This window comes from Lissotriton vulgaris, chromosome 3_1, assembly GCF_964263255.1.
Source record: "Lissotriton vulgaris chromosome 3_1, aLisVul1.2, whole genome shotgun sequence".
NCBI lineage: Eukaryota > Metazoa > Chordata > Amphibia > Caudata > Salamandridae > Lissotriton > Lissotriton vulgaris.
Window position 1 is genome coordinate 363,810,275 of NC_141689.1, and position 20,871 is coordinate 363,831,145.

Genomic DNA, 20,871 nt, shown 5'->3' on the forward strand with positions numbered 1-20,871 from the left:
AAAAAACATATTTGTGGTTTTATCTTTAAGTCTCAATGTTCTTTTCTGAGCTCTGAAATTTGGGGAAATAAGGAAATCCGTGATTTTCGAATTCCTTCCTACTAGCTTTTTATTTAACATTGGTAACACTGCTGGGGCAATGGATCTGAATTTTCTTTTCATTGTGTCCCTTCTGTGATTGAGACAGAGTCTCTTCTGGTGTTTCTTCTACTGTTTTGTCTGGCTTTTTTCTTTGTCTTGACCTCAGTTCTAACGTTCCCAGATCGCATAGCACAAGGCTCCTGGTTCCCTCACTTTTTACGTCTTCTTTTGCACTTCCTTAGCTCTTATCGCTTTACTTTTTGCTTTTTGCTTTGCTCTTTTTACTTTACTTCCCTTGTTTTACTTGTTTTTTTCTGATTGGATTGTTGTTTTTGATTTGTAGTTGTTTTAATTAATAGTAGGTCCTTGTAGTACTTATGGTATTTGTGGCTGATATTGTTTAGTTCCAGGGTCCTTGGAGTTTTCCTTTGAGAGGTTCTGTGCGGGAGTGGAGGTGAGAGTCAGTTTGGTGAGTTTGGAGTGAGACCAGGGGGCAAAAATGCTGGTATTGGGCACCAAACACACTCCAAGGGCAAGCAGGAGCAGGGCACTCAAGATTGACCACAAGTCGCATCCAACCTAGTTGGCCCGCCTCCGCGGACAACTGAGCTCAACACTCAGCGGCCGTCACTAGAAGCAGCCGGGCTCTCTGCGCTCTGCACTCTGCACACTTCGCTTCTCTTCTCCACACTCCTCTACTCTTTCATTGATGATGACTGTCTGGCTCCGATTGCAACTGGGTCTGCACCTGTGTCTGCGACCTCGCAAACCTCTCCTGCCAGCCATGAGTCAGCAAAAGATTGGTTCCATGTGCTGAGACCTCACGCTTTTCTATGGCTGGGGACAGGGGCCTCGTGAGTCAAATGGGTCAGGAATGGCTCTGGAAGTCAGAGGTCTGGGTGTCTGGAGCTCCCCGCTCCTCGCCAACCACCATTGCATCAACAGCCGGGTGTCGTGCTGGGGGTCTGAGAGCTGGAGGAAGCAGATCCCGAAATCCAGGCACCGGGAGCCGAGAGCCTTAGGCCGGGGGAAGCTCCTCACCGCTCCTCTGCTCTGCTCCGATCCACTTGCCGCTATTTTTCCTCTGTCCACCGCTCGCTCGTGCACAATCGCTGTCTGTGTGTGCCCCGGAAACAAAATCAAATTTCCTACAGCAAACCATTATGGGGTTACGTGCATAAAAATAGATAGTCCTAAGTAGACTGAACCTGGACGAACTTCAGTCCATTTTTGAAGAGATTTGTGATTTATTGGGTTCTCAAACTTTTTATTGGTAGTTTTAGCTCCAAAACTGTGTTCCTAAATTTGGAAAAATTAGATATTTTTAAATGCACCGCTGTGAAGGCATGATTAGAGACAGGACGATTGGAAAGGCCAATCAGACATTTAGGGGCAAATTTACTAATATTTGGCACAACTCAATGCAGCAAGAAAACTTGCTATGCTGCATTAAATGAAGAAGGCAGGAATGTGCACATCTATTAAGATATGGCAAATTCCCACTCTACCTCTGTGCTGGTGCACTTGTGGCGGCCAGGCACCAATGCAGGCACCCATGCACCAGGGTGCAAGGGTGCCTGCATTACAGTCAGGATTGTTTTTGTGCAGGACGGGACATCATCCTGCACAAAAATAAAAGAGGAAAACCTTTGAAGAAATAAACGTATCTCCCATGCTCCACCCCTGGAACACCTTGCCAGGGCAGAATATTGCAAGGCAGCAACTTGCACTGCCTTGCGTTGCTCCAGATTTACAGAGCCACGCAAGGCATAGTACACCTCACTTAAGGGCTTTTATTGCTCTTGATTTACCATGTGTGATGTAAGGGCAACATAAGCCCTTGATAAATATGTCCCTTTAGTCATGGGACTTATTGAATCTCTTTACTACCAAGTCATAGCAAAAGTGTTGTGAATTGGGACATTTGCCATTCCAAAGGAATGTGTGCTGAGACACGCACTACAGAAAAGAGCATTCTACATTACATGTATCGGTAAACAACCTTTACAACGCAACTTTTACCACGCAGTGCCTTTACGACGCAACTTTTACAACGCAAACCATTACAACGCATTGCGCTGGGGGGTGCTCTAGGATAGGGAATAGGTTTAATTTACTCTCCAACACCTTCCCTACTATCCACGGGGACTGGAGTTGGAACAGTAAATCAAACTATTCACTATCCAGCGCCCCAAAGCACTATGCGTTGTAAAGGCATGCATTGTAAAAAAACGCGTTGTAAAGGCATGCGTGGTAAAAGCATGCGTTGTAACGTCATGCATCCCATGTATCAAGCACTGTCTGCTTAGAAAAACATCACCATATTTGGTCATGTAGAAAATAAAAGTACATAAGTGTCCTCAATTACCATGGTCAGCTAGAAGCCCTAGAGAAAATGGTTGCACATTCATGATTTCTTCTTCAGGATGTATATTCCGACAGTTTGCACCCAACAAGCATGCTTTAAAATAAATCCGAATGAAAAGTAATTCCAGCATTCATCATAACCTTCGACCTTTATTGATATACCATAACTACTTGCATGTTCGGGATCTTTCTTACCCATCTAGGAATATTGAAAAGTGACAGTCTTCTTCTTGTTCACTCTCCCCTTTGCAGGGCTTGCCTCCATTCAGAGGTGAGGGATTATTGCACTGTCTTGTCCTCTTTCTCTTAAAAGAAGCATTGCATGGGCCCCACGCAGACCAACAATTCCAGTACCCGTCAACGGCAACTTTAAAATGTAAACAAATACAGTAGTAATTATTTCAACTCACCCATTGGTAACGATATTTAACTTTAACATTCACATTCATAAAACCTTATAAGCGTAATAATATACGTGATCCAGAACGCAAACTAACTTTTCAGACAAAATGTGCAAATAATATAATGGGTTTTGAAATACCTGGCGAAATTATGTAAATTAAACAAATGGTGTGCTGTGCTGTTGTGTAGGTGCATATTAGATCTGTACTATGTATTTATGCATTACATTATTTTTAAACAAACTTTATTGATTTTGTGACTCGTACATTGCATCTATATATGCGTAATTTATACCACCATAGACATCCTTATGCTGTTACGGTTTCAACAGTTATATAATGCCATGGTGGGATCTCTGGGTATACATAAGAGCAAATGAAAGCATGTGTGGCGCATAATGCAGTATTCGTGGATATTGTATAGTACAACAAACAACACCCCTCCCCCCGCCTGGCTCACCACATTACTTGTAATGAGACTGTAGTTAATTCGATATCCATCGGGAATCGGTACCTGGTCCATTAGCTCCGATCCTATGTGTCTATAATCATGGGCAGACTTGGATTTGCATTGTATTATCTGGTTCCAAGAATTGCCCGAAGATACAGATGGTCTATATACTGTTAATGTGTCGGAAGGTCAGTAGCCATGAAGGCTTCCAACATCATGTCCCACTCCACTGATATTGGTGCTTTTCTCAGACCTCTATACTCTTCCCTCCGTATTGCCGCACTCTCCGCCTTCCCCCACAGGAACACCTCCTCATGCCAGTGTAATATGATGGGTGGCAAGGGGAATTTCCATCTCATAGTTATGGATCGTTTTGCAATAAGTAAGGCCAAGTCTGCAAATCTCGCCCGTACTTCCTGATTCTTGGAACGGTGGTATAAGCCCACTATACAGCTTTCTGCTGTGTTCCAGTGTGTAATCCCAGTCACTGCTCTGATTGTGTCTGCAACCTGTGCCCAAAAGATGGAAAGGAGTGCATATGCATCAGGCCGGCGTCTGGGGATTTTCATCCTGGTCAATTTTCCTATGTGTAGGGGTACATTTTGTTTAGTCAATGGGTGGCCCAGGTAGCCCCTATGCACTATCATGTACTGTATAAATTTAAATTTAGCGTTTCGTGATACTTTTTTGGAGTATTCAAATATAGAGTCCCCGTCCTTGTTCAGGAGTTCCCTTCCTAAGTCTCTGTCCCATTTATCCTTCATTCGTGCAGGTGCCGCTGTGGCATGAATGAGGATACTGGAATGGAGCCACTGGGTCAGATGACAACCATTGGACATTAGATATAGGGAGTGAACAAATTTGTGTGTAGGGGGTTCAGTGTTAGTTGGGGACTAGCATTTTCTGATGAATCTACCAATAAATGCATGCAGAAGATATAGGGACCCTGGTACTCACTGTTCATAAATAAAGTTCTCGTGGTTTTATAGTATTCCATCAGCAAACAGTGCCCCCACTGTTGTTCCCCCTCCCCTTCCCATTTGTGTATGCAGCATTTTGTTACTAACCCAAGGGGAGTGGGGAGACCCAACAGTGAAATGTTTTTGGCATATGGGACCAGTCCCTTTGCGTATTGCAGAGCTCTCCTTCAGTAATCGAGGTGTACTTTTAGTGGTAGTGGGGCTGTTAGTGGGGTCTTGCTCTGGGGTAGAAGTAATGTGTGTAAAGTTCCTTGGGACAAGGCATCTGGTGTGTATCCTAGTTTGTGTAGATTACGTCCAGCAAGCCAGTATGCAAGCCATTGCAACTGACCTGCAAAACAATATGCTCCAATGTCAGGAGCTCCCATGCCTCCTTTGTGCAACCCCAATTGCAGCTTGGGAAGACTTACCCTTCTGTGGCCTTTTCCCCATATTAACTCAGACAGCAGTGTGTTTAGGGCTGTAAAATACACAGCTGGAATCACTATTGGGAGGTTAGTAAAATAATAAAGTAGTCGTGGAGTTTTGGAGATAGCTTTACGGCCTGCTACAGATAGGGGAAGGGATATCCAGAAGATCACTTGGGTACAGAGAGAGGAGACTGCTTTTTGGAGATTGCCTTCCAATAGGTCTTGTGGAGGTCTATATATTTGGATGCCTAAATATTTGACTTGGAAAGCATAGGGTCCAAATGGTATTGTTGTTGTCTGTAGATTGTTTTTAAAAAAAATAGGCGTAGGATTTAGCCTCATTAAAAGAAAGTCCTGAAATTGGATACTGCAGAAGCTGTAGTATTCCTAAGCAAAATGCGTAAATATATTTGCTATGAGGTATAGGTCTTCTTGTAGGTTCTTGAAATAAAGGATTATATCATCTGTATATAGAGACGGTGTGTGTATTGTGTGACCAATATTGATGCCCTTTTCCGCTGCTTCTTGTCAAAGCTTTATTGCTAGTGGCTTGAGTGCTCACACAAAAAGCAGTGGAGATAATGGCCAACCCTCTCTTGTGCCTCTGCATATTGGGAAGGGCTGTGATATATGTGCTCCTGTGCGGGTTCTTGCAGTTGGCAATGTATATAATAGTTTATCCCAATGCAGGTAGTCGGGGGAATGTCAAACCTGCTGAGTACTGCTAGCATATGTTCTCAGTAGAGAGTATTGAAGGCTTGGCGCAGTGAACAATCTTCACCATGAAACCGTCACGCCGCATCTTGATACAGCGCGGTCGTTACCACAACAGCGTTGTAACGATGCGTACCATTAAACCGCAAGTCGTAACTGCGACTTGCGGAGAGGGGAGAAGGTGTTGGATTTAAAATCGAACACCTTCCCTACTGTGGGAAAGGCTGTAGTTGGAAAAGTAAATTATACTATTACAACATCCAGCGCCCCCCTTCCGAAAGCCGTTGTTACGACTTGCGAGGTAATGGTATGCATTGTTACAACGTGGTCATGGTAGCGACAGCGTTGTAACAACATGCGGGTGAAAGGCTGCGGGAAAAACAGGCAAATTCACTTGGCACAGATCTAGGGAGATGTACCAAGCTCCCGTATGCTCAGTAGGGGTTGCGTCCATTACATGGTAAAAACATCTTATATTTAGAGAGATGCTACGACCAGCCACAAAACCTCATTGGTTTGTATGTATAAGTTGGGACAGAAAGGGAAGTAGTCGATGGGCTAGGATCTTGCTTAGGATCTTATATTTGGTGTTTAAAAGTGATAATGGGTGGCATTCTGCCAGGTTTGGGGAGGGAGGTAACTAGCGCTTGCATTGTAGTAGGAGGGCGACCACCCATTTCTAATGCTGATTGGTAGAGGTGTTCCAATGGGGGGACTAGTTGGGCTGAGTAGGTGTTATAAAATTCTTCTGGGAGGCCGTCTAGGCCTGCAGTTTTGTTACGCAGGAGCTCTCTAATTGCGTCTTTTATCTCAGTTTTGATCCGTCAGGGATAATTGTGGGCAGTTGAGGTCCCTCAGGAATACTTCTGTTGTATGTGCACCTACTGCTATGGGAACCTCCTAAAGCACATTCTAATAGTCCCTAAAGGCGGAGTTTATTTCGTTCTGCGTTGTAACTGTAGCACCATCTATTGTGGTAACTTCATGTATTGGGTGGAGTGTGGGGTATCACAAAATATTCGCGTTAGGAGAGGGGCAGACTTGTCTGCTTCAGCATGCAGTTGTTGTGTATAGGATTGGTAATCTATTATGCAGCGGCATTCAAGCAGTTCAGCATATGTGACGCGTGCTTTTTGGAGGTTTGCTGCACTATTAGGATACTTTGCTGCCCCCTGTTCTAGGTTTCCCTAGTTTGTTTTCCACTTCTTTCAAGACCTTGTGTATGAGTATTGCCATCGCACGCCAACACAACCTCAACATAATCTCCTACGCCGACGACACCCAGCTGATCCTCTCCCTGACCAACGACCCCGCCACCGCCAGAGCCAACCTGCACAAAGGGATGAGAGAGGTAGCCGAGTGGATGACGACGAGCCGCCTGAAGCTGAACACAGATAAGACGGAGGTCCTCATCCTGGGCTCCTCGCCCTCCGCCTGGGACAACTCCTGGTGGCCCCCCGCCCTGGGCACCGCACCCAAACCGACGGACCACGCACGCAACCTGGGTTTCATCCTGGACTCCTCCCTCTCCATGACCAGGCAAGTCAACGCCGTCTCCTCGTCATGCTTCAACATCCTGCGCATGCTGCGGAAGATCTTCTGGTGGATCCCCACAGAGACCAGGAAGACCGTCACCCAGGCCCTCGTCACCAGCCGACTGGACTACGGCAACGCACTCTACGCCGGAACCACAGCCAAGATCCAGAAGAGGCTCCAGCGCATCCAGAACGCCTCAGCCAGACTCATCCTCGACATCCCACGACACAGCCACATCTCCGGACACCTAAGAGACCTGCACTGGCTCCCGGTCAACAAGAGAATCACCTTCTGCCTCCTTACCCACGCACACAAAGCTCTCCACGACCAAGGCCCGAGCTACCTCAACAACCGAATCAACTTCTACGCTCCCAAACGCCAACTCCGATCCGCCAGCCAAGCCCTCGCCGCCGTCCCACGCATCCGCAGAGCCACTACAGGAGGAAGGTCCTTCTCCTACCTGGCCGCCAAACCTGGAACTCCCTCCAGGCCGCAGTCTCCAGGTAGGGATTGGTGTAGGGATCTTCCCCCAGAGCAAGGCAAGTTCTAAAGGGTTGTGATCGGATAGTGTCTTCCCCATGTAAGTAGTATGCCTGACTTGGTTGATGAGGCTAGTGGAGCAGAACACCCGATCGAGTCTTGTGTGTAACATGTGTGGTGGGTGAGGTTCCGTGACGATTTGAACCCGTGTTTTCAATATTGTCGGAAATACATAATTTTGGTATCAATGAACCGCAAATGATCCATTTAACATATCCTGGTGTTTTCGCTATGCTACTAGCAAGAGTACTCCTAATACAAACACATTTCCGATCTACCCATGGCATCCATCTTAGATCATGGCAGCCATTTTGTGTTTCTTGCCCTCACATACGCAATAACCTCTGATCACTGCATCTCGATTAAGGACACATAGGCTTAGCCGGCGATTCACCTTTCCAGTGACACGTGCACCTTAGAACAGAACACGCTGTAACTGCATGACTCGACAAAGGCTACCTCCTCTGCCCGAGGCCAGTCCTGCTATACTGGTTCTTGTGTTCGTTGGCCTGATCATGATTAGGCGGCCGAAGCCGGTAGCCTTGCCCATTTACAACCCACAAACATCTCTTATCCTGCTTTTCTATCTTCTACACCTGGCTCTGCTCCTTTCCTTCTGGGCCTTTATTAGGGGGAGGTAACGAAATTTACGATGAGGCGGTCCGGGTCTTGAATGAAAAGTTGACATGAGATTATGATGGAAAAGTGGGAACCCCTCGTTCGTAATGTTTTGACATCAGATATTGTCGACGATTCCTGTGCAACGCCAAATATTTATTGTTTAGGACACAAAGGTTTGGGAATGTACTACATGTAAAGAATTTGCCTCAAGCTCAAATTTTAGTATATAAGGAGCAAACCTTTTTGTACAAATTGAACAGGCTCCTAGAATCTGCTCTGTGTAGTTTCTGTGACTTCTGTGTCCCTGCAGTAATAAACCTTTGGTCTTTGACGCCACCATCGAGAAGCCCGTGTTTCTGTTTATTTGTGCACCGAGACAGGTGGAACTCCGGGGTCTTCGGGTGTTATCCCTGACACCTCTGGACGGAACCAAAAAGTCCAGAACTCCAATTGGCGCCCAACGTGGGGCGACGTCATTCGGTACCGGTCCAAAAGCCTGAAGAGTTCGAGAAGCTTCGTGTGAAGATTCCTGAGGGAGGCGCCCCACTTCATCGATCCCGGCATATCGCAAAAGTGGCCCGACGTTCTCTTCCACGAGGGTTCCCGTTCAGGAAGGCTGCAGTGGTCCGTTGCCTTGACCGTCGCCCTGTCTTGGACCCGAGGTGCAGTCCTTAGTACGGCGAAACGTGACGGGTTTCTCCTTGGTGACGTCTTCAGTGCCTCAGTTAAGTATTTAGTGGTTGCTAGTTGGTTACTTCGTAAGGGTTGTTAAAATCCTTTTAGTTCTTGGTTTGGTTTGGTTTCGTAAGATTATCACTGGTAGTTCTGGTTACGATAATCTATTGGTTTAGTTTGGGTATCGATACATTTGTTCGCTTTTGGTAGGCCTAAGTTCTTGGTTCGAGTGCACATTCCTGTTTGTGTTTGTTTGTTCTGTGTTCCGGATTATAAAATGGTAAGTCGGAAAAATTGTATGTTGTCGTGCTTTGGTTGCAACAGTGATTCCCGGTTGGAGGACTCATGTCTGGTTCCTCCGATTGGAACTCCCCTATATGATCTTTATTGTAAGTTTGGAGTGGGTCCTATATCTTATAACGAGGTGTGGGTCCGATACACTGAAAAAGATGGTGTCCTTAGTTGGCCACTACATGGTAGTTTTGAACCTGAAGTTCTTGACAATTTAGAAGTGAAATTGTTTAAGAAGAAAGCCCGGCCGGCAATGTTTGATTCTTTCCGTTTCTGGCGAAAAGAATCTAAACAGAGAGAAATTAAAAGGTTGAAAAAAGAACAGAAAGAGCAAGAGTTAACTTTAGAACAAGCGGCTAAGCAGCTGCAAGACAACGAGTCTGAGAAAGTAATGGAGATAGCTACTAGAGAGCGTAACCTAGCGATAGATAAGTGCTATCCTGCCTTGCCATCGAGTACAACTAAGATAGTAGAGGACCCTGAAAATGATCCTCTGTTGTCTTACTTGTTACGGTCACCCCCACCGTATGCACAGAGTGCTACGGCTCCACCTGTACCGAATGTTCAATTGCCGGTTGCTGGACAACCTGGTATTCCTGCTCCTGCCCCTCAGAATCAAGCTCCTGTACCTCCTGTGGTTAATGTAAATGTTCCTACGGCACCTCCTCTTCCTGGGTTGCCGACTTCTTTGCCTATACCTATATTGCTTACACCTACTGCTTCACAAGCTGCTTTACTAGATACCCCTACTGTCCCTGTACTATCTGTTCCAACTGCTACTGTGTTTTCTACATCTGCTAGTATTATGACTCCGCTTTCTGTTCGTCGAAGAATCACTGATTCTGTCTCCAACATTCTGTCTCCTTTCTATAAATCTTTAATTAAGACCCCTACTTCTGAGTCTGTGCAGAGACGTAGTCAGCTCCCAAGTACTGAGGAACGGGGAATATTAGATTCCACGGCTCTCCGATGGATTTCGAAGAGTAGGAGATATAGTACGAGAGATGTACTAGATACATTTATGCAGTGGAACGAACCAACACAACGATATGTATTCGACGAGATGTGCTCTCTTTTACGTGAGGAACTAGAAGAAGATGACTGTGAATCAAATTTAGAAGACTTAATCAAAGTTCAGAAAGAGTTCGCTGCAGGAATGATAGTAGGACAAAATATAAAAGAAGCGATGGAACTGATTTTAAGCTATAGGAATGATCCATCACTTCGCTCACCGAGGGACTTAGAGAAAAGTAATACGAAGCATAATCGCCAATATCCAATGAGAGAGGTTCCTCCAATTTGGCGCGAAGCTGTGCAAGCTGATGCAGTGAATGGTATTGCGGCTGCTCCGGCACAATTCCAGAGAGTGTGGATACACATTCCGTGGAAGTGAGCTGAGGTATTGGCAGTGAAACAGGCCTTGCCAGACCCGCGTAAAAACCCTGCCGGATATTATAAGGAGTTAGCACAAACAGTTGAGGCTTGTGTAATGAATCTAGCGGACATTGACATGTTATTTGGGAATGTAGTTCCGCAACCTATTTGGGCCAAAATTCGTAAAGAAAATCACCCAGTTGCTCTAGGTGGTGATTGGGCGGCTATCATTGCAGCAGATGGTCAGCAGATAGGTGGTTCCAAACCCGAACCTCTAATTGCTAATCTTCCAGGTAGGATGATCGACTTAATGAAGACTCTGATGCCAGCATTGCGTGTTAACTGGGACAAATTATCCGCATGCAGGCAAAAGAAAGACGAAAGTGTCTCCGACTTTTTCACGAGGTTCGAAGAGACTTTTGTAGATCACAGTGGTCAGGATATGAGCACAGAAGGAGGATAGAGATTGTTTGTCGATAAATTTGTACACAATTTGCTACCCGAGCTATGCAATAAATTAAAAGATTCTGAGAGTGCGTGGGCTGTCTCTACAACTGCGCAAATACTTGCAACTGCACAGTATTATGAGAACAGGGATAAAGAGGAGAAAGAGAAATCAGATAAGAAAACGAAAGACTTAAAAACTAAAGTTCTTCTGCAACAAGCATATCCGCCTCACATGAATCAGACCTATACACAGCAAGGGTCATATCAAAGGACAGATTATGGTTCTCAGAGACCACAATACCAGTGGAATCAGTGTGCGTATTGTAAGAAAGAGGGTCATTATAAAAATGAATGTCCAGTTTTAGCGCAAAATAACGCAGCAGCAGCTCAGAGAGGTCGTGGTGGTTTTGTGCAGAATTCTAGAGGTCGAGGACGAGGTGCTATGCCTCCACAAACAAATGATCGCCCTTCCAATCACTTTGATCAGCGAAATGGACAGCCTGCTCAACAGAATAGGTCGCAACAGTATCATGTCGAAGACTATTGTGAAAATGACGAGGGATTTCAACAAACTGGATACTAGGACAGCCATGGACAAAGAGAGGGAGTAGTATCAGTTCCAGTGGATCAGAGTGGGCCTTATGTCGCAGTAGCAACATCAGGTGTAGTCGAACCGTTTCTGTTGGATACTGGTGCCGCAAAAAGTTCTATCATTCATGCGAAACTCCCTGGCGCACCTTTGTCCGGCTTAACAAATGTTTCTGTAGGTTTTTCAGGCGCCCCTGTTTACAACCCTGTATCTGGTCCTTTGTCTATTTCTGTTGGACCGTGTCAATTGAAAGCACCCCTGATTTTGACAACAGGTTGTAATGAAAATCTGCTTGGTTTAGACTTGTTAAAACGTCTACATGCGACATTGTACTGTTCTCCGGAAGGAGTACAGCTAACGTTAGGTAAAAGAATCACCTCTCCGATGTACTTGTCAATGGATGCACTCCCACCAGAGCTGCGTTCTCTCCCTGATACTCTTTGGGCGACTGGTCCTAACGATGTAGGCCTTTTAGAAATACCACCATATGTAGTCACTTTAAAAGCAAATGTCAAATTTCCACGAATTCCTCAATACAAGATTTCTAGTGAAGGTGAACGTGCACTTTTACTAATTGTACAAGATTTGATTAAGAAAGGTGTGGTAGAAGAGACTAGAGGAAATGTCTGTAACAGTCCTGTATTACCGATTTTGAAACGTACTGATCCTTCTAAACCTCCAGTATATAGATTTGTTATCGATCTCAGAGAGGTTAATAAGATTGTAGTTCCGCAGTTTCCTGTGGTTCCAGACATTACTGCCTTGTTAACATTGATTCCTGCTACAGCTACATGGTTTTCAGTCATCGACTTGAAGAATGCCTTTTTCAGCATTCCGATAGCCGAGGAAAGCAGAGATATTTTCGGCTTCTGTCTAGGAGGTCGAAGCTTCAGGTTTAAACGCGCTCCACAAGGCTATTGTGAGAGCCCATCCATTTACAGTCAAGCATTAAAAAGTCAGTTAGATTCCTTTGTACTTCCTCCAGGTTCTGCTCTAGTGCAGTATGTGGATGACCTTCTAGTGGCTGCTGATGACAAGGAAACTTGCAAAGCAGCTACGATTTTGTTATTGCATCATTTGTCTAATTTGAATCACAAGGTATCACCTTCGAAAATGCAATACTGCTGCCAAGAAGTGACCTACTTAGGTCATCTCTTGTCAAAGGAGGGAAGGAAGTTGACCCCAGAGAGAATAAAAGCAATTACGCAGATGAGTGTTCCCCGTACACAGAGAGAAGTACGTGCCTTTCTAGGTATTACCTCATACTGTAGGCAGTGGATCCCAAATTTTTCTCTTTTAGCAAAACCATTGGTAGCTTTGACTGGGAAAAATGTTCCGAGTCCGGTGCCATGGTCTGCCGAATGTCAGGAGAGTTTTTCTGAGTTACGAAATGCACTATGTTCAGCTCCTGTGTTGGGTACACCCGATTACAGTAAGCCATTCACGCTCTATGTTCACGAGAGAGAAGGTTGCGCATTGAGTGTTCTGACACAGAGATTCGGTGATAAACAACGCCCTTGTGCGTACTTTTCATCAACATTAGATCCGGTAGCTAGAGCGTTGCCTAGTTGTTTGAGAGCTACAGCAGCAGCTGCAGCTTCCATTCGACAATCTGCTGGTCTAGTGATGAATAATATGCTAGTGGTCATGGTTCCTCATGCTGTGGACACACTCATGAACCGAACCAAGACACAGCATCTTACCAGTGCTAGATTATCTGGCTACGAGCTGACACTGCTAGCGAGTCATATTCAGATCAAAAGATGCAATGTATTGAATCCAGCAACACTGTTGCCGGCTAATCAAGAGTCGAGTGATTCCGAGCCCCATGATTGCTGTTTCAGAACTGAAGAGGAGACAAAAGGACAAATTGATTTAAAAGACACCCCATTGTCAGATCCAGATGGCACGTTGTATGTTGATGGGTCATGCTTTAAATTGGAGAATGGTTATGTGACTGCTGCCTATGCAGTAACGACTTTGAGTACGATTGTGGAGACTGCGAGAGTGAGTCAGAATTCTGCCCAAGCTGCAGAATTAATCGCTCTAACGAGAGCGTGTGTTTTAGCTAAGGGAAAGAGAGTGAATGTGTTCACAGATAGTCAGTACGCGTTCGGCGTGGCCCATAATTTTGTCCGTTTGTGGAAAGAAAGAGGTTTCATTACGTCCCATGGGACTAAGATTCAACATGGTCAGCTAGTTAATGACTTATTGGAATCTCTAACCTTGCCGACTGAAGTTGCGATTGTGAAATGCAGTGCTCATAAAGCAATCACAGATGATGTTGGTCGTGGGAATGCTTTTGCTGATGAGACCGCTAAACAGACAGCTAGAGATATGATGAGTAGAATGTATGTTGCAACCTCTGCAAGATGGATTTCTGAGTCTGGAATGTGTGAGGATACAGTGGAAAGTGTGAAAGAGATTCAGAAAGAGGCGACTGAGGAGGAAAAGCGTACATGGAAAGAAAGTACGGGCAAGTTGGATCCGAGTGGGTGTTGGATTGACTTGTCGGAACAACAGCGTTGGATGTTGCCTGATGCGTTTGTGCTTGCAGTGGTGACAATGGCACATGGAGTAGCGCATATAAGTTCTAAGGGGATCTGTAAGATGTTGGCTCCAGTCTGGAAGAATGATGGGATTGGTAAATGTGCAGAGAGAGTGGTGAAAAATTGTATGGTATGCCTGATGCATAATCCTGGCAAGGGAATCCCTACTCCTGCTGGTCACTTCGCTCCTCCCTCTTGTCCTTTTGAAGTGATTCAGTTAGACTTCATTCACATGGATCGGTGCAATAACTTAAAGTACGTCCTGGTGGTAGTTTGTGCTTTCTCCAGATGGGTCGAAGCATACCCACTGAAGGACAATACTGCCTTGTCCACTGCCAAAATCCTTCTCAAAGAATACTTCCCCAGATTTGGAATGCCACGGATTGTATGGTCAGATAATGGAAGTGAATTCGTAGGGAAAGTTATGCAGAGTGTGTGTGCCGGCTTAGGGATAAAACAGAAGTTCCACAGTGCGAATCATCCCCAGTCAGCTGGTTTAGTTGAGGGTTACAATGGCACCCTCAAACTGAAACTTGCTAAGATACAGGCATCCACGGGTTTATCCTGGCCAGATGCACTACCCTTGGCTTTATTATCAACGAGAGCGACTGTACATTCTAGAGTAGGGCTTAGTCCCTACGAGATAGTTTTCGGTCGTCCCGCTAACATTTGGGGAGTGCCTAGGCCAAAGGAATTTTGTTCTCTGGAATATCCAATGTTGATTGATTACCTTTACGACTTGACTGCTAAATTGAGTCTTATTCATCAACAGGTTTTCGATGCGTTGCCAAAGCCACCGGAGAGTCCAGGTCATCAGCTGAAACCAGGTGACCACGTTGTGGTGAGGAACTTCGCCAGGACAAAGAACCTTCAGCCCAGATTTGTTGGCCCCTACCAAGTTCTACTAGCAACGAGAACTGCTGTTCGTGTGGCTGGACGCAAGCACTGGATCCATACGACACATGTCAAACGTGTGCCTCTGCCATTACCTTATGACGACTGGATTAAGAAGGGAATTGGTGCCTCTGAGTCCGAGAGAACACCCAAGTTTGTCCCTTTTAGCGATGCCGAATTGATAACTGACACATCGAACTCTGACTCTCCCCCTGAAACCATTCCTTTGAACTCTGAACATTTGTCCTCTGCATCTGAAGAAACTCTGTCATCTGCGAACCTGAACATTGCAACATCCACTAATGATACACTGTTTCCGGATCAAACAGTTCCTGCAAAACTAAGATACAATTTACGGTCTCGTAATATGGACAAATAAAGCAGGAAACTGCCTATTATGATATTTGAATTCTAACATTTTGCCTTCAGCCAGGAAGTTTGTTATTGATTTATTGTTTTTAAAATTGCCTTGCCGTCTGGGTAGCCGTAGGGTCGTGGCTGTGTGCCTAGTTGAATCTGCAGGGATCAGACACAAGGTCGATCTTTCTGTTAGTTCTGGGAACTCCCAGGACTGATAGAGGCATTTTCATCTACGTACACATCATCAGTGGTCGCGAGCGGATTGTAGAAGATGGAGCTTCCTGCACTGCAACGAGAAAATGTGATTTATGTTCGCAGAAACAGACTTTACAGAATCCTCCACAGCAAATGTTTTCTGATGCAATGTGCTATTACGTTTTTAATTGTTTTGATAACGTTGGTAGGTGGAATTGTCTTCGGTGTGAATTTGATTTTTGTGCCAGTAACTACAGTACCTCCCCTTGATCCTGCTACTTCTACTGTTTCTTCTATGCACTCTTTCCACTCATTTCCTGAACATGAGCAAGCTCGACGCTCAGAATGCATCAATAACACTTTCGTACAACTCTTGCACCAACACCAACTGGTAGTTAACACCACAGACTGCTGGGTGTGTGGCTTGATACCCCACACTATGGATAAAGGCATTCCCTATCTGGTATTGCCTTTTAGCTATAATGGATCATTTCAGGCCCTTCAGACCATTTTTGCTTATGCCCTTGAAACCTATCCTCCGCGTCCACCACGTTCCACTAAATATAACTCTGCCAACAAAGCGTTAGTCCAGGGAATTATTGACATGATCAAGGATGTCAATAATACTCCATCTTACCCTAGAGATGAATTACGAGTATATTTGAGTTGGAATTCATCAGAGTATCGCCTTAGTTTGGGAGAAAGCAAGCGTAAAAGCTCAACTCCAATCTGGGTCGTGCCTCACCGAGGTCAGGTCTGTTTGCAAGGAAATGGGAGAAATCCGAGAGCTCAGCTAGGGAGGAGTGAGTGCATTGAAACTTACGTGTTTCCGTCTAACTCCTCCCCTGCCTTTCTTACTGCTAGGGGTACCTACTTCATCTGTCAAGACAGAGCATATACATGGTTGCCTGCTGACTTTTCAGGTTCATGTTATATTGCTCGACTGTTGCCTCCAACGTACACTGCTTCATCTGATTATCACAAGACCAGAGTAGCAAGAGGTGTGTTCAGTAAAGAAGATACCGCTGGTCAGGAAGCTGGAGACTTCTTCAAAGGTTTCCTTCCGTTCTGGGGGCCTATGGCCAATAGTAGAAACATACGTCAGCTAACACGGGTAGTTGAATCTACTATTACCGAAACTGCTGGTGCCCTTAGCAACTTGACAGCTGAGCTTCTGGCGGATAGACTCATGACGTTACAGAACCGTATGGTTCTAGACGTAATACTTGCAGATCGAGGTGGGGTATGCAGAATGATCCAATCGAGCTGCTGTGTTTTTATTCCCAATAATGCTCCAACTGTCTATGAGGCGATCTCTAAGCTACACAAGATTTCCGACTCTATACATGTAGACAAGGGAAACTGGTCCTTCATGGAGTGGTTTTGGACTCTGATATCAGCGTGGGGATGGAAGGTTCTGATGGTCATTGGTGTCATCTTAGTATTCCTGTTCTCGTGTTGTCTGATTATCCAGTGTGGTCCAGCTCTGTGTAGTCTTTGTGCTGCAACCTGTTTTAGAAAACCACTTGCGTTTGGAGAAAAGGCACGAGAAAGGATGATGATACAACAGCATATCACTGACCTGATGAGCATAGAGTTAGATTCTGACATAGACTGAGTAATTGCCTATGTAAGGGCAAAAGGAGGGGCTGAGGTTCCGTGACGATTTGAACCCGTGTTTTCAATATTGTCGGAAATACATAATTTTGGTATCAATGAACCGCAAATGATCCATTTAACATATCCTGGTGTTTTCGCTATGCTACTAGCAAGAGTACTCCTAATACAAACACATTTCCGATCTACCCATGGCATCCATCTTAGATCATGGCAGCCATTTTGTGTTTCTTGCCCTCACATACGCAATAACCTCTGATCACTGCATCTCGATTAAGGACACGTAGGCTTAGCCGGCGATTCACCTTTCCAGTGACACGTGCACCTTAGAGCAGAACACGCTGTAACTGCATGACTCGACAAAGGCTACCTCCTCTGCCCGAGGCCAGTCCTGCTATACTGGTTCTTGTGTTCGTTGGCCTGATCATGATTAGGCGGCCGAAGCCGGTAGCCTTGCCCATTTACAACCCACAAACATCTCTTATCCTGCTTTTCTATCTTCTACACCTGGCTCTGCTCCTTTCCTTCTGGGCCTTTATTAGGGGGAGGTAATGAAATTTACGATGAGGCGGTCCGGGTCTTGAATGAAAAGTTGACATGAGATTATGATGGAAAAGTGGGAACCCCTCGTTCGTAATGTTTTGACATCAGATATTGTCGACGATTCCTGTGCAACGCCAAATATTTATTGTTTAGGACACAAAGGTTTGGGAATGTACTACATGTAAAGAATTTGCCTCAAGCTCAAATTTTAGTATATAAGGAGCAAACCTTTTTGTACAAATTGAACAGGCTCCTAGAATCTGCTCTGTGTAGTTTCTGTGACTTCTGTGTCCCTGCAGTAATAAACCTTTGGTCTTTGACGCCACCATCGAGAAGCCCGTGTTTCTGTTTATTTGTGCACCGAGACAGGTGGAACTCCGGGGTCTTCGGGTGTTATCCCTGACACCTCTGGACGGAACCAAAAAGTCCAGAACTCCATGGGGAGTAGAATGAGTATTCATGGAGGTCTGTGTTTTGAATGCGCCAAGCGTACGAAAGGGACCAACCTTGGGCCCAATTTCAAACTGCTTTGGCCTGCCTGATGGGTGCCACTCGCTGCAGTGGGATATGTGAGGGGTCTAGGTTAATGTTTAGTACTGCATTGTAGTCCCCACCCAAGTATCCAAGGGAATTCTCCCTATTCCACTTGTGTTGTATTTAGGCTTTCTAAAAATGTGTCCTGATCATAATTTGAGGCATATATGCTAACTAGAACCACATGTATCCCATCTAATGTGCCATGCATAATGACATATCTACCATTAGTATCTATACGTTGTTCAAAAATTATAAAGGGTGTACCATTTTTAATCCATATAGCTGCTCCACGTGCAACTGCTGAGCATGATGTGTTAAAGATCTGGCCACTCCATTTCCTCTGCAGTTTGGCCGCTTCAGAGTTGGTGAGGTGTGTCTCTTGGAGAAAGACTATCTGTGCTTTTCTCCTATTTAGTTGAGCAAACACTCTATGCCGCTTGTGGACTGAGCCCAGTCCTCGGATATTCCAAGTATTTATATGATATTTCCTTAGAACAGCCCTATGTTCATAGGTGTTGTTATGTTACCTACGACGTCTTGTGGATGTACAATCAGAGGAGGGGATCTGAGTTGTGAGCCAAGCCCACAAATTATCCCCTTATAACCCAATACTGGGTCCAACAAGGTAACTATGGTGGACCAATCAAAAATAAACAACAGAGGGTCCCTGAAATCTCAATGAGGGAGAAGAGAGCAGGGAAAATACCGCAAGGAAAATACCAAATCCTCCCCCAAGGTTACAAAATATTAGTAATTCATCCGAAACAAACATGTGGTTGTCCCACAGACTTATATGTATAACTTTTATTATCAGGCAATATATAAATATTCATAAATACAATAAATGTTTGAGTTAATTGCTTCAAAGGTACATATATACAATTACATTTATGTGAATAATGACAAATCATTCAGTACAGAAAAGAGCCCACTAAACATACTAATCCAACACATGACATAATTAAACAAAAATAAATAAAACCAGACGACCAAACACAACAAATTCAGACACTGGACAAAAAAAGAAAGAACACATTGACAAATAACTGTACAGTAATACAATTATTATGTAATGAGTTGGAGGCAAGCCATAAATCAGAAGGACAAAACGCAGACGTGCATTTCGGAACACTGAAGCACATAAATAGTTCCTTCTTCAGGGCGTAGAACTTGTGATACATTTAGCAATATCACGCCATCTGTATGTCATGTAGAGACCACCGGATATGTGGTACAAGGGGCTCAATAATAAAAAGACATAATACGTCTGCTGGGACAACAAAAGCATATATTAAACATTAGGCTTTACTACTAACTATCAAAGCTTGACATAAACCTTAAAATCTCCCAAGAGATGAGAACCAGTGTGGCACGGAATAATATCTACACGTGTGAAGTGAAGTGAAAAATGACTTAAATACCCAAGTGCCCTAGATACACCACCATGTGGAATGCACATCTAAAAGTAAGAAGTGCAAAGGAAAAATAGAACTAAATAGACAAAGACAATACAGAATAGTAGAAAAAATGGGAAAAAAAGAAAAGATTAGGGAGATAAAAAACAAACATGTATTTGCCAATGAACCAGAGCCTGGACCTAATGTGCAACTATGTAGTTTAAGTAGGATGTGGACCAAACTAAGAACCAAAAAAAGAAACATTCCAACTTTGCCATCTTGCATTCGCAATGTGGGTCATGGTTGCTGCGCCTTACAGGTCATGTAAGCATTCTGGTAGTACCAAGCGGGACCTAGGCCCTTTCATTAGTGAAGCATGGTTTTTAGTGTGAGTTGGGGACAATGCTAATACACTTTTACTGTATCGGTGAGTCCTGGGTCTTCTCATGTGGGATGCCACTTTTATCGTTTTATGACAAGTAATTATTCATCAGTTGCGGGGTAATTGAGGGAAATAGAGTTAAACTATTCTCAGAATATGAGTGCATGGTAGTGTCCTCCGAAGACTCAGCTGAAGAGGGGGGTCCTGGTCTTTGAGTGCCGCTGCTGTAACTAAAGTTGACTTCGAGCTTTCTAGTACTTGTTCAGGTGATGGGCATTTACCAGTTTGTTTTCTGGGATGGTTTGTGATTCTTGGGAGGTACCTTGTATTGCTCTCTCAGAGTTATGGTGCGAAATCTGTTCCGCTCGAGGAATTTGCAGATTTTCGTCAATTTCGCGATCCGTGAATCTCACAAAATTGCCGAAAAATCCGCAAATCTGCTCGCGGGCGGATTTACATTCTGGTAGGATGCTCCTGTCACCAAAATTAAACCTCCACAGGAAGCACTTAAGTTGCTTACTTGTTGCAACTATTCTCTGACCCTGTCCTGACCCCAAACAGCCGGTTGCCCGAGGCAGGGTCAGAGAATAGTTGCAAATGGCGCTGGCAAGCTGCCAGAGTTGAAGTTGCTTACTTGCAACTATTCTCTGACCCAGTCCTGACCCTAAACACCCGGGCGCCCGAGGCAGATTCAGAGAATAGTTACAAGTACAACTAAGTCATGCATGCGTGTGTGTGGAGGGGCCCGTTTGGCCCCACTACACACACTAGGGTATGCAAAGTTTTCCCGCCTTTTCCTTACTATGATGGACAGCTCACTCGAGGGACCTCAGCGCCTTTCGGCGCGGTGGTAAAAAATTATAGACACACATGGTCACTGGAGACAAATCTTCTGGCCCTTGACGCAGCTGTAGTGTAGT

At 44.8% G+C, this 20,871-nt stretch overlaps 1 protein-coding gene across 2 annotated transcripts in view; it reads right to left on the bottom strand.

Annotated features, from left to right (window-relative positions):
- LOC147726460 (complement component C6-like) overlaps positions 1–20,871 on the bottom strand; it is a 1,142,533-nt gene that overhangs the window by 423,315 nt on the left and 698,347 nt on the right. For both annotated transcript variants that reach the window (XM_086960582.1, XM_086960583.1), the window contains exon 12: positions 2,644–2,815. In XM_086960582.1, coding sequence (XP_086816708.1) covers positions 2,644–2,815 — 172 coding nt within the window. The remainder of the gene's footprint in view (positions 1–2,643; positions 2,816–20,871) is intronic.